Source organism: Micromys minutus (assembly GCF_963924665.1).
Source record: "Micromys minutus genome assembly, chromosome: 16".
Taxonomy (NCBI): domain Eukaryota; kingdom Metazoa; phylum Chordata; class Mammalia; order Rodentia; family Muridae; genus Micromys; species Micromys minutus.
This window is the reverse complement of record NC_137985.1, coordinates 47,710,701-47,725,722: the sequence shown is the minus strand read 5'-3', so window position 1 is coordinate 47,725,722 and position 15,022 is coordinate 47,710,701. Positions and strand designations below refer to the sequence as shown.

At 43.3% G+C, this 15,022-nt stretch overlaps 1 protein-coding gene across 1 annotated transcript in view; it reads right to left on the bottom strand.

Annotated features, from left to right (window-relative positions):
* Positions 1 to 9,948, bottom strand: part of SNUPN (snurportin 1) — a 28,096-nt gene extending 18,148 nt beyond the window's left edge. Inside the window, exons 1-2 of the mRNA XM_080930529.1 lie at positions 9,916 to 9,948; positions 3,865 to 4,027 (exon numbers count right to left, since the gene is read on the bottom strand). Coding sequence (XP_080786655.1) covers positions 3,865 to 4,022 — 158 coding nt within the window. The 5' untranslated portion in view covers positions 4,023 to 4,027; positions 9,916 to 9,948. The remainder of the gene's footprint in view (positions 1 to 3,864; positions 4,028 to 9,915) is intronic.
* Between the last annotated feature and the right edge of the window lie 5,074 nt (positions 9,949 to 15,022).

The following is a 15,022-nucleotide window of genomic DNA, read 5'->3' as shown; positions in this document are numbered from 1 at the left end:
GCTCTAGGAGAGTTACATAGTGAGACCCTGTCTTTAAAGACAGACAGAAGGAAAAGAAGTGCCATCTTTAACCTGTTTCTTTTATCTTTTTTTCTGCCCACTTCCACTTCATCCCACAGTGAAATTTAAACTTAGGGCGTTGTGCTAAGGCCTCCGAGGCTGGCACTCAACCAATAAGCTGCAATCCCCACCCTTTCTTGGTTCTTATTTAGTTATTAGATCTGGTTTCACTTGCCCAGAGTGACCTATAACCAAGGCAGGATCTGAACTCCTCTGCCCTCCAGCCACAGCCTTCGGTTTGTTTTCTTATTTTTTTGAGACAAGATCTTGCTATGTACTCCTGTCTGTCCTAAAACTTGTAATGTAGACCAAGCTGGCATGGAACTCAGAGACCCTCCCATCTCTGACCGCTGAATGCTGGGGTTACAGGCATGCATCAAGATACCCAAGCTTTTGTTTTGCTCAGACAGTTTCAAGTAGTTTAGGATAGCCTCAAATTCCCTATTGGTCCAGGATGACATTTTCTCCATTCATGTGTATGTGCATGTATGTGCAGTTGCCTATGGAGGCCAGAAAAAGGCAACAGATCCTCTAAACCAGCAGTTCTCAACCTGTGGGTCATGATCCCTTTGAGGTTGAATGACTCTTACACAGGAGTCACCTAAGACCATCAGAAAACACAGATATTTACATTATGATTCATATCAATAGAAAAATTAGTTATGAAGTAGCAATAAAAATGGTTTTATGTGCTAAAGAGTTATAACATTAGGTAGGTTGAGAACCACTGTTCTAGATGTGGGAGTGACAGGTGATTGTGAACTAGTGCTGACACTGGTGCTAGTAACTGGACATGGGTCCTCTGTAAAACAACTAAGCCATCTCTCCAGCCCTGACACAACTTCTAATCCTCCTACCTATAGCTTTTTCTTCATGCTGGGTTGTAGATAGATGTACATCAACATGCCTAGTTCTATTTATTAAAAACAGCGTATTTAGGCTGGAGAGATGGACCAGAGGTTAAGAGCACTGTCTGTTCTTCCATAGGTCGAGTTCAATTCCCAGCAACCACATGGTGGCTCACAACCTTCTATCCTGGGATCTGATGCCCTCTTCTGGCACACAGGCGTACATGCAGATAGAGCGCTCAGATACATAAAATAAAATTTAAAATATAAAAAAAAAATCAGACACTAAAACTAACATGGTTTTGTGTTTGTGAGTCTGCTTGCACATGTATGCGCATGTAACATAGCACATGTGGAAATCAGAGGACAACTTGAAGAAGCTGGTTCTCTCCTTCCTTCATGAGTACCAGAGACTGAAATCAGGTACTCAGGTTTGCAGTGGAGACCTTTACCCACTGAGCAATGGTGGTAGCCAAGTTGTTTTTTTCTTTTACTTTATTATTTGTTTAAATTAGAACAAGTCTCAATATGTACTTGCCGGGAGCTCACTGCATAGACCAGTTTGACCCTGAGCTCACAGATTTGCCTTTTGTCTCTTGAGTACTCATACCAAGAGTATGTACTACCACACTCTCTCTGCTCTAGGGTTTTTCTTCTTAAACACATGTTCACACACATTCCCATAAAGCTGCATGTTAGTGAGGACACATGAGAAAGCACGGTGACCTTTATTTAAAGAATGGGAAAATCCTAGAGCATTTGTCTGTGTGCAGAAGAACTGCAGTGACCTCCCATCAGTGTTTGTACCGACCATTTAATGGGACACCTGGCACCATGAGAAGAACTGATGTATCTAAGGACATAGTTCAGGTAGTAGAGGGCTTGCCTAAAATACACGAGGCACTGGGTCTGAGCTCCAGCACTGCAGAAAATAGACATCATAGAGCACATCTGTAATCCAGGCATGCTTTTGTGTGTGTGTGTGTGTGTGTGTGTGTGTGTGTGTGTGTGTGTGTGTGTAGGGCTAATGTAAGGAGTCTCCTTCCTTTTTATGAAACAGTGTGTTGTTAAGGTTGGAGGTTGCTGGGGCTAGAGGGATGGCGGTTGGGAACACTGGCTGTTCTTCCAGAGGTCCTGAGTTCAATTCCCAGAACCCGTATGGTGGCTCACAACCATCTGTAATGGGATCCGATGCCTTCTTCTGGTGTGTCTGAAGACAGTGACAGTGTACTCACATACATAAAATGAAAAAATAAATAAATCCTTAAAAAAAAAAAAAAAAGGTTAGAGGTTGCTGTTTCAGCTAGACTGGTAGACTAGGAAGCTTCAGGGAGCACCAATCTCAGCCTATACAGCACTGAATTTGTAGATGCTCACTGCCATAGTCATGTTTTACTTGGATCCTGGGAACTTAAACTGAGGTCCTTATATAAGAACTTTATACACTGAGTCTTCTCTCAAGCCCTCAGACTCTATCTTAAATAAATAAATAAATAAATAAATAAATAAATAAATAAATAAATAAGAGAAGAACAAGAGATTGTTAAGCAATCATGCAGATATAATAGGTGTAGTACATTGCTAATTGAATTTTTTAAATCACTGCATTTTATCTATTTATTTTGTGTGCATGACTTTGTGTGTATATGTGTAGACATTCATGTGCCAGGGCATATAAGGAAATCAGAAGATAACCTATAAGGAATCAGCTTTTTTCTTCAACCATGTGGGTCCATGGGCTGGAACTCTTACCAACGGACTTGGCAGTAGGCATCGTTACCTATTCAGACAACTCATTGGCCTGAATTGTTTAATTGCATTGCAAAGATGTAAAGTAAGGTTGTAAACAAATAGACACTCCTATTTATACAAGATAGCTTTGCTAGGGTACATGAGGAACTAGACCAGGAGGGAGTGTTTTTACCATACACTTTTCCACGTATTTTGAGCCATATGAATGTGTAACCTATTTAAAAATAATAAATTACAACTGAAAACAGGGAAGGAGTTGGTTGGTGGTGGCACACAACTTTAATCATAGCACGTGGGAGACAGAGGCAGGTGGGCTTCTAAGTTTGAGGCGAGCCTGGTCTACAGAATGAGTTCTAGGACAGCCAGGGTTACACAGAGAAACCCTGTCAAAAGAAAAAGGGAAAAGGGTAAAAAGAAAGGGGAAGGGAGAGTAGGGAGAGGGAGAGAGTGAGTGAGTAAGAAAGTGAGGGAAGGAGAGAGGGAGGGAGGGAAACGGAAGAAAGGAGTGTACTGGGGTGACCTGGGATTATCCTCAGCACAGCTCAGAACTCATAAGGAACCATCTGTTAAACTCATCTACTGGCCGTACCTCACAAAGTCCATACAAGTGGTACAGCTGTGGCTCGTTTCTTCTAATTCCCAGTTCCCTCATTTCCGACCCCAAAGAGGCTAAAAATACACTGAGAACAAAGGACAGGCCTTCAGCAAGGGCAGGCTAAAACATGCCTACCTTGCTTTTTTTCCTATTTGTTCATTTTGGCATTTGGAGTTAAGTGTATGTGAACCATTTCTGCTGATTCTCTATGGAATTAACTTGAATTCTCAAGGGTACCTCAGAAACATTTGAGCTGAAAGCAGATGGGAAGAACATACCAAGACCATCATCACAGCGAGTGAGAGATCACACATAAGAATCCAGGGAATGAGGGGAGGGAGAGTCTAGGCATGGCTTTCATAAATCCCTAAGCTGCAAAGTTGAGTAGTGTTGCCAAGAAAAACAGAAAATTTTAACCAAATAACTGAGTTTTGCTTCAAAAGTTCAGCTTTTCTCTCGTTTTTCCTAAAATGTATGGACAAAAGATAATTAATTACCCGTGACAGAATTTACCCACCCAACCTTGTGGATAGGAAATGACCTTCTTCTGTGAAGGGGGTGCTAAGGAAACAAGTCTAGTTGCCCACAAATGATTCACAGCTCCCTTACGATTTCTGCAGTTCTAGCAACTGACGCCTCCGCTCACTCTGCTCCAAGGAGCTGTACTTGGACTTGTACTGGGACAGGCGAGGGTGTGGGGCAGCTGTGCTGTTCAGTTCTTGAGACACAGAAAAGCTACTAGCTAGGGCTTGGCTCAGTTCTTCCATCTTCCCTATAAAGTAAGCATAAAGAAAATGGCTTATTAATTCACTTTGCCCCATAGGCAGTTATGATGTAATTAAACAAACACAAACAAGCAAACAAACAAAAGAACAACACAACCAAAAATGAGTTGTTTCCGTGGAGGGAAGGAGTTATGGAGTTATACATTAGCAATAATAATGTTATTTTCTACCGTAGTTCAATAATGGTAAGTTTAATAGCTGAGAGACTAGTCACTCTTTGACTTTTTTTCTATTTTCCATTCAGTGAGACACCCTGACACCCAGTGATGTGACTGAACAACTTAATTTTCCTCCTAAACAGTTCTAAAGAGCCATCACTTCATAACAAGCCCAACTCTGATGAAACTTTTTCTGTTTTCTTTTTGATATAGACTCACCATGTAACCCTGGGTGCCTTCAAACTCAGAGACCTCCCCCCTCCCTCTGCCCCCAGTGCTGGGATTAAAGACATAACCTTTAAGGAAAAAAAAAAAAAAAGGAAAACTGTAAAGAGAAAAAAAGATCTAGGAGGCAGGTATGGTACCTCACCCTCTAATCCCAACATTTGGGAAGTGGAAGCAGACACGTCAGGGACTCAGGGTCATCCTCAGTTAGAGAGGAAGTTCAAGGCAAGTCTCCATAAAGGACATCCTGCTTCTAAACACACAAACAGGGCCTGGCATGGCCTTTAATTTCAACACTTAGGAGACAGAAGCAGGTGGATCTCTGTAAGTAATTATAAATTTAATGCTATTCCCGTGAAAATTCACCCCAAATTTCAATAAAACTATTTACAGAACCAGAAAAAAAAAATTTCAAAACTCAATACAAACATGAAAAGACGACCCCAAACCGAGAAAACGCTGTTGGAAGCATCACAGCATCTGACCTCGAGTTATCCTACAGAGCTACTGTGACAGACAGGATGATTCTGACAGAAAAACAAAATGTAGAAGAGTGAAACGGGGGACCCAGAAATAAACCTACACAGACAAGCCCACCTAATTTTTGAAAAAGGCATCAAAAACATACAGGAGTTGGGGGAGGACCCCTTCAACAAACACTGGCGAAAACTTGATATATACACACAGAAAGTGAATTCATTCACGTTTACCTGCCCAAAAAACTATTAGAAATGGATCAAAGACCTTAACTTTAAAACCTGAAATGCGGAAACTCCTAGAGGAAAGCGTAGGGAATACAGTCCAGGTTCTATTTGTAAGCAACAACTTTCTGAACAGTAGCACAGGAAATGATCTCAAGAGTCAACAAGTGGGACTATGTGAAATTAAAAATCATGTGAAACTATCAGCAGAGTGAAAAGACAACCTACAGAATGGAATAGAAATGTTTGTGCATATATAAAGAACTAAAAAAAAAAAAAATTAACCACCTGTGTTGGTTTGTATACCCAGGGAGTAGTGTTATTAGAGGGTGTGGCCCTGTTGGAGTAGGTGTGTCACTGTAGGCATGGGCTTTAATACCCAAGTCCTAGAGTCCTAAATGCCTGGAAGTCAGTATTCTGCTAGCAGCCTAGATGCTGCCATGTTCCTGCCTTGGTGATACTGGTCTGAACCTGTAAGCCAGCACCAACAAATCCCAGCAACCACATGGTGTCTCACAACCATCTGTAATGAGATTTGATGCTCTCTTCTGGTGTGTCTGAAGACAGCTACAGTGTACTTATATATAATGAATAAATTAAAAAAAAAAAAGAGTTGCCTGGGTCATGATGTCTGTTCACAGCAGTAAAACCCTACCTAAGACACCACCTAACCCAAAACAGACAAATCTCTCTCAACAAATCGTTCAGTTCCCAGCAAATACATGGTGGCTCACAACCATCTGTAATGGGATGCCCTCTTGTGTCTGAAAACAGCTACAGTGTACTCATATATGAAAGCAAATAACCAATACTGGAGAGGATGTAAGGAAATATGAATTTGTACTTACAGCTATAAATGACACAGTAATACCATTTGTGCTGGCTAATTTTATGACAACTATAACAAAAGCCAGAGTCATCTTGGAATAAGCAACATCAACTTAAAAAATGTCCATGAGTTGAAGAGACAGCTCAGCAGTTAAGAGCACTTATTGCTCTTGTAGGAGACAGCTCACAACAGCCTATAACTCCCAGTTCCAGGGTTCAATGCCTTCTTATGACTTCCAAGGTCTCCTGCACTCGCTTGTAGCACAAACATACATTTAGGCAAACATATACACATAAGAATATTTAAAATATAAATAAATAAATAAATATTTTTTTAAAGGCAGGAAAAAAAAAAAAAAAAAGCCAAGGCCAGGCATGGTGAAACACATGGCCTTAATTCTAGCACTTGAGAGGCAGAGGCAGGTCCAGTCTACAATGAGTGTACCAACCTACCCTACCTAGCACTTCAAGTCACTGCAGGACTAGACACATCCTCTCCCACTGAGCCAGACAAGGGAGCCATTAGGGAGACAGGATCCACAGGCAGGCAATAGTCTGGATAAGCCCCTGCTCCAGTTGTTGGGGGACCCACATAAAAACTAAGCTGCACATCTGCTACATATATGCAGGGTAGGGGTGGGGGCTATGTCCAGCCAATATATGCTCTTTAGTTGATGGTTCAGTCTCTGGGAGCCCCTAAGGGTACAAGTTAGTTGACTTTATTAGTCTAATGGAGTCCCTATACCCTTTGGGTTCTCCAATTCTCCTCAACTCTTCTACAAGACTTCCCGAGCTCTGTCTAATATTTGGCTGTAGTATTTTTCTTGACTGATGAATGATGTGGGAATACCCAGTTCACTATGCCCCTGGGCAGGTGATCCTCCATGCTATAAGAAAGCAGGATGAGTAAGCCATGAAAAGCAAGGCAATAAGGAAAATTCCTCTATAGCCTCTGCATCAGTTTCTGCCTCCAGGTTCCCCGCCTCACTCCCTCAGTGACAGACTGCTACCTCAAATCGTAAACTCCTTTCTCTTAAAGTTGCTTTTAGTTATAGTATTTTATCATACAAATAAAAAGCTACCTAAAACACCACTTCTGGATATATACCCAAAGGACTCTATGTCCTCCCAGCCTTCTCTCTGCTTCCATGTTATGTATGCCCTTTAAAAAGACTTGCTTTCAGGCTGGAGAGCTGGCTCAGTGGTTAAGAGCACTGACTGTTCTTCCAGAGGTCCCGAGTTCAAATCGCAGGAACCACGTGGTGGCTCACAACCATCTGTAATGAGATCTGATGACCTCTTCTGGTGTGTCTGAAGTGCACTTATATATAATAAGTAAATAAATCTTTATTATTTAAATTTTCCTTTCTCTGCGTGTACATATGCAGCATGTGTAAGCTTGATTCTGTCAGAGGCCGGAAGAGGGCATCAGATCCTTGGAACTGGAGTTGCAGAAATGTGTAGATCCATGTATAGTGCTGCATTATTCACAATACCAAGGAAAGGGAACCATCTTAGACAGTCAACAGGAGAGATAATAAAAATATGGCATACCACAGCCAGGTTGGCACATCTTTAATCCCAGCACTTGGGGGACAGAGACAGATCTTTGTGAGATCCAGTCCAGGCAGGGCTAACATGAGACCTGGGATCTGTAAAGCATTATTTTAAGTGAGGCAATGAAAACATAGAAAGATAAAAATTGGCATTTTTCTCTCATATGTGGATCCTAATTAATGTTTACATAAAAGGGTATAGGAATGTATGTAGGTAATTTAACTAGATAAGAGATCACAGATGGAGATGTATTAAAAAGGGTGTTTGGGATTGGGGCTACAGAGATGGCTAAAGACAGCTCAGCAGTCAGTACTGGATGCATGTGGAACATAGAGGTACACCTTTAATCCCAGCACCTGGGAGGTAGAGGTAGGTGGATCTCTGTGAGTTCAAGGACAGCCCAGTCTAATAGTAACTTCTAAGACAAGCAGACGCTGTCTCAAAACAAAAACTGGCCACTCTTCTAAAGGACCTGAGTTCAGTTCCCAGTACCCACACTGAAACTCAAAAACCATCTGAAACTCCAGTTTCCAAGTACCTGATGCCTTTTCTGGCCTCTGACAGTACCAGGTATGTATGTGTGCGTAATCATACACAGGGAATGGGAAATAGAAATAAAAGAGGGACGGCAAGTTAAAGGCCAGGCTGGGCTACATACAGAATAAGCTCATAACCAGCCTGCTAACCTGGTTAAGACTTTACTTATCTCAGGAAGAAAAAGAAAACAGGCTGAGACCAGGCTCACCAATACCTAAAATCCCAGCACTTGGAGGGGAGGAGAGGTGACGACCATGGAGGGACAGCAAGAAAGATCATCAATTCAAAGCCAGCCTCAGATATATAGGGAATTCTAGACACATGTGGATCTACTGAGACTGTACCTCAAAAGAGCCAAACAGGCTGGAGAGATGGCTCAAGGGTTAGGAGCACTTGCCACTCCTACAGAGGAACTTGGTCCAATTCCTGGCACCAATACAGAGACTCACAACAAATTTGATTCTCTCTCCTGGCCTCTGTGAACAGCAGGCAAACACATGGTACATACATATAGTTAGGCACATAAATAATAAACTACATCATTTTTTAAAGGGGGTAGCTGGAATTATAGCTCAATAGAGGAGTGTTTCCATTGCATATATGATGTCCCTTAGTCCAATTCCCAGTAGCTAAGCACCTGGCTTTGTAGCTCAGTGACAGTGCTTGGCTTTGATTTGATTTGGGGGTGGAGTGCAGTTAGTAAACATGGACTCACCATCTTAACCATTCAAATATACAGTTCTGCAGTGAGAATTATCTTCACATTGTTACCAACTGTTTCCATCCTGCAAGACTGGGCAGGACAGGATAGAACACAGGGTAGAAGGGTCCTGGAGAGATGGTTCAGCCATTATATTAAGAGTACTGGTTGCTCTTCCAGAGGACCAGAGTTCCACCTGGTGACTCATGACCACTTGTAAACCAGCTGCAGAGAACTAGAGCCCTCTTCTGACTTCCCTCCCAGCACTGCACCATGTGGTACAGACATACAGGCAAAACACACATACACATATGCACACACGACCCATAAAAATAAACAAGTAGGAAAAATAAAGGATGGTATTCCACCTCAGTTGGTAAAGCACTTGACAAGTATGCACCATGTTTGCCTTGGGTCTGAAATCTAGGAGGTCTGAAAGCAAGGAAGGAAGGTAGGAAGGAAGGGAAGGGAGGGAGGGAGGGAAGGAAGGAGGGAGGGAAGGAAGGAAGGAAGGAAGGAAGGGAGAAAGAAAGCTGCTTTCCTATATCTTATATCCTTGAGACATTAAAAATACTTCTATGTTCTGTTTTTTCCGGACAGGTTTTCTGTGTAACATCCCTGACTGTCCTGGAACTCGCCTTGTAGACCAGATTGACCTAGAACTCAAAGATCTGCTTGCATTCTGAGCGCTGAGATTAAAGGTGTGTGCCACCACCCCCAGCTAAGAATGCTTTCTTAGAAAATTTGTTTAAAGTGACATATTAGCGTGAATTTAAGGTGTGCATCAAGAGTGTTTGTAATATAACCCGGAGTGCTCAGTAAATAATTACTGAGTTTCCCCCTCAAGGTATCCTGAATAGTATGCCATTGAAACGGTCCCTAACGGTACCCTAGGTGGTATACACCTGCAATAACAGCAAGGCAGGAGGCCGAGGAATCTCCTAAGGGTCAAGCCCACCCAAATCTCTTCTCCAGCCCTACAGATGCTTCCATCACGCATCCTTGGAATATGACTACAAAAATACAGCCAAATCCGAGACTCCCCCTCCCCGCCGCCCTAAACCGGTCGGCCTCCCCAGGTAACGGCTGCGAGGCCAGAGTTCTGGGTCCGTCGGACCAGCTTGCCGCTGAGAGAGAGAGAACTCCCAAGTAAACAGGGCCTGACTTACCGCGCCAAGGTGCCACTCGTGCACGCCGCCGGTGCCGACGCGGACTGACCAATTGGGAGCTAGGTACGCCCCTTCAGATTTGTCACGCGAAACTTCCGGCTCCGCCCACCGTGGTGCATCGCGGGAGTTGAGTCGCAGCAGTCGGCTACTTCCGCCCTTAGCTAGGGGGTTCCTCTCATCGCCAGGGAGGTACTTCCAGGTTTGGTTTAGGATTTGTTCGGGATTCTAGAGAGATTGTCAATGGTGCGGAGGCCTCAATACTGATCACAAACTTGCCCCGGGTCTTTTGCCGACGAAACAGTGACTTGATGGCTGCCACCTTCCCGGGTCTGCCCAAGTTCTATAGAGTTGCGCCGACAGCCCCTTTGTCTTGCTTGTGCGATTTTCTGAATGACTTTCTCAAGTTTCGAACTAATAAACGTTCCTTTTCTCATTCTTCTAACACGACGCGAAAAGGAACCTGGCTCTATTCCTGATAGGTAGCGTTCAGCACTTGAGTGCTGCGCTTAATCCGTTGTGAAAGTGGCTAAATGAGTGGACCAAGCCGCCGAGATTTAGGAGACCCTAATCAGACCCATAAGCCGTGTCTGCAGAGTAAGACTGTTAAAATGTAAAATGAAAACAGGATTTGCGACTTACTGAATGCTTATAATGAGAACCAGATATAATGAGGCTTATAACACCTCAATGAAACGGGGTGTGGCTAGGGATGTAGCTCATCAGAGTGTTTGCATAGCATGCACTAAACTAGCAGTGGCACCTCCCGGTAATTCCAAGAGGTGAAAGCAGGACCGGGTGGTAGTGCTAGCGTATGCCTGTAATACCAGCACTCAAGAGACAGACCAACGAAGATTTAGAGGACAGCCTGCCTGGTCTGCAGAGTTCCTGGAAAACCAGGAGCTCTGTGGGTGATGGTGGGGGAGTAATTTGGCCAGGGTGGTGGTAGTGGTGGTTGTGGCGCAAGGCTTTAATCCTAGCACTGGGGAGACAGAGGCAGGCAGAGAAGGCAGATGTCTGTGAGTTCCTGCCTCAAAAAGAAGTGACAAAATGTACATGTATAAAATTAACAGGAAGGGCTGGAGGAAAAAAGGGAAATTAAGATAATAATAATGGGCTGGAGAGATGGCTCAGTGGTTAAGAGCACTGACTGCTCTTTCAGAAGTCCTGAACTCAATTCCCAGTAACAACATGGTAGCTCTCAACCATCTATAAAGAGATCTGATGCCCTCTTCTGGCATGCAGGTGTACATGCAGATAGATCAGATATACATGTGTGTGTGTGTGTTTGTGTGTGTGTGTGTGTGTGTGTGTAATCTTTTAATCTTTTTTTTTAAACTTAAAGAGAAATTCTAACCAACTGAAAGTGCCCACCCAGCCTTAGCCTTTTTTTTTTCTTTTTAAGACATGGTCTGGCTCTGTAGCCTATGCTGACCTCAAAATTGTCTAAACAGGCCAAGCTGGCCTCAGATTCTCAGCAGCCCTCCTGCCTCCACAGCCCAATAGTCAGAATTACTGTGCATGCTATCACACCTAGCTTCAACTTTGACATATATCATACTGGGGAAATTGCAATATGTAGCCTAGAGCCTATCACAAGAGTTAAATTCCTTTCCTATTCCATACTTTGCATTTCAAGTGACCAACCCTGTCTTGGACTGGGGGATTAAGGAGCAAAGTTAGACTGAAGATTAAAATCACCTGCCAGCCTGCAGTGACCCAATTGACCCCAACCCTAAACTAAGTCAACGATTCCCATCTGGTAGGTTATCAAGGGCATGTGAGAGGCTTTTTCACAATTCACATCTACACTTGAATCTCCTGAAGACTGGTCCCCATGTTGAAGCCTGCTCCCCATATTGAAGCTGCTCCCCATGTTGAAGCTTGCTCTTCATGTTAAAGCCTGCTCCCCATGTTGAAGCCTGCTCCATAGCTTAAAATACCATGAAGCTGGAGAAAAAAGGGTTTTATTTAGCTTATGCTTGGACATCACTGGTCATCATGGAAGGAAGTCAGGACTAGAGCTCAAATAGAACAAGACCATGGAGGCAGGAGCTAATACAGAGTTCATGGAGGAGTGCTCCCTACCAGCTTGTTGCTCATGGCTTGCTCAGCTTCCTATTTCTATAAAAAAAAAAAAAAAGTAGGACCACCAGCCCAGGAATGGCCCCATGTACAATGTGCTGGCCCTCCCACATCAATCAGTAGTTAGGAAAAGGGCTATCCAGGCTTGCACAAAGCCTGATCTCATGGAGTCATTTCTCAGTTGAGGATCCCTGCTCTCCAGTGACTGTAGCTTGTGTCAAGTTGACATAAAACTAGCCAGCACAACAGGGAAGAGTATATCTGGTCTTCCAGAGAACCTGAGTTCAATTCCCAGCACCCATATTAGGAAGTACAACTCCCTCTGTAACTTCAGAAAAGCTCCAGGCCCATCCAATGTTTCTTGTCTCTGCAGGCATTTGCATTCACAATATGCACACACATACACATAATCAATAATTAATAATAAATCAGTTTTTTGGAGACAGGGTTTTTCAGTGTAACCTTGCCGTCCTGGAACTTATTCTGCAGATCAGACTGGCCTGGAACTCAAAAGATTAGCCTCCCTCTGCCTCCCAAATGCTGGACTTAAAGGTGTTCACCACCACCCAGGAGTGAATCTAAACAAAACAAAACAAAAACCTTTTGAGCTGAATATGGTAATATACACTTGTAATATCTGCTACCAGGACGCTGGAAGCCAAAGGATTGCTGCTTGAGTTCAAGAATTCTAAACTAGCCTGGACAGCATAAAGACCCCATTTCAAAAATTAACCTGGGTGTGGTGGCCCCTTCTTTTAATCTTAGCATTTGGGAGACAGGGGTTGGTAGATCTCTTTAGTTCAAGACCAAGATGGTCTACAAAGTAAGCTCCAGGATAGCCAGGGCACATTGAGACTGTGTCTCACTTCTTACCTCCCAAACCCCCTTCCCCCTCAAAACAAAAACAAAAAACCAACAAAAACCCCCCAAAACTATGACCTAGGCATGGTGATGAACTTTAATCTTAGTACCCAAGAGACAGGCAGGAGGAACTCCCTGAATCCAAGACCAGCTGGTCTACACAGCGAGGTCCAGATCAGCTCCAGCTAAATAGTGAGATCCTACAAATAATTTAAAAAGTAAAAGGAGCCAGGTTGTGATGGTGCATTGCCTTTATCCCAGAATTCTGGGGTCAGAGGCAGGTGGAACTCTGTGTTTGTGGCCAGCATGATCTACAGTGTAAGCTCTAGGGCCGCCAAGGCTACACAGAGGAACATCTTGAAAAACCAAATAAGTAAAAGATCTAGGCTATAGCTTAGTGGTAAGAGTTTGTGTAGCATGCATGGAAAAAATAATTGGTTCTTAAAATTGGTGCAATAAACACCTCTGAGCCAAGTTGCCATATCTACTTTTTAAAAAGATTTATTTATTCTCATTTTAAGTGTATGCGTGCTTGCCTGAATGTATGTATGTGGATCACCTGCATGGCTGGTGCTCAGAGGTCAAAAGCAGGCACTGGATCCTGGGAACTGGAGTTATACCTAGTTGTAAATACTCTATGGGTATTAGACATCAACCCTGTATTCTCTGCAAGGAAAGCAAGTAGTCTGAACTGCGGCTATCTCTCCCTAGCCCTGTGCCGTAGTCATGTAACAAGGCCCCAGACCTCCCACAACTGTCTCCATAATGTAAGTGCCATTCAGGCTGAAGAACAGTGACCACAAAGACCAACCTATCTAAGTCCATCGCTCTGGAAAAGTCTCTAAACATCCTAACTACGTTTTGGCTTCTGTAATTCCACTACTGGCAAACTGCTCTTGTTAAGTATGTCAACCCAAAACATGATTTTTGTGCTTAACAGCCCACCCTGAAAAAGGATCAGTGTAGTGGACTGAGGGCCAAGAGCTTTTCTGGTGACTCAAACCCATGTCCACAGCCAAGCAGTATTGTCTGAATACCCAGGAGGTATTTATAACAAACACATCCAGGCTGTGCCATCTCTCCTGATCATTCTTGTTCTTCTATTGTTTTGGTTTTGTTTTAGACAGGGTTTCTCTATGTAACTCTGGCTGTCCTTGAACTCACTGTAAACCAGGTTAGCCTCAAACGCAGAGACTCACCTGCCTATATCTCCGGGTGCTGGGTTTAAAGACATACAGCACAGCCTTTACAATTCTTTAAAAGTATTCATTTTGTTTATGTGTGTGGGTATACAAATGTAAGTGTAGGTGCCTAAGGAAGCAAAGGTATCTCATGTCCTTGGAGCTGGAGCTATAGGTAATTATAAGTCTGACACACTGGGGTCCTCTTGAAGAGCAGAGTAAGCTAACGTCGGAACCATGTCTTTCTTCACTTTCAGCGGCTGTTTTGCTTTTGAATTTTTTTCAGGTTGGAGGGGTGGTGTGGTATTGAGACAGGGTTTCTCTGTGTAGTTTGGCTGTGCTGGAACTTACTCTTTAGACCAGCGATCTGACTCCCCCTGCCTCCTGAGTGCTGGGAATTAAAGGTGTGTGCTACCACTGTCTGGATGAGTTAAAAGAAAAAAATCATTAAAAGCGTATGCTATCACACCCAATCTTTCTCCCCTCTCTTGGCATATTGACATTTTGTTTGCATATGTTTATATATCATGACCATGGCTGGAGGACACTGAATCCTTGGAACTAGAGTTCCTGGAAAAACAGCTTAGTCATCTCTTTACTCTTTTGTTTATCATGATAGTCTGGCTGTATAGCCTTGGCTGACCCCACACTAGCAGTGTTTCTTTCAAGTGCTTAGTGCATAATGCACCAGCTCTGCCCAACTTCTTTTGTAGCATCCTGCTGAAAGCAATCATGGCCTAGTGTTGTTACTGAGCTGGAAGCTGAGACTCCCACACACCTTTTAAGAGCCAGCTGTGCATTAGCACTCTTAAAAGAGATTTTTTTAAAAAGAATTATTTATTTTGTTTATATGAGACCACTGTTGCCATCTTCAGAAACAACCACAAGAGGGCACCGGATCCCATTACAGATAGTTGTGAGACATCATGTTGATGGGAATTGAACTCAGGACTTCTGCAAGAGCAGTCAGTGCTCCTAACCTC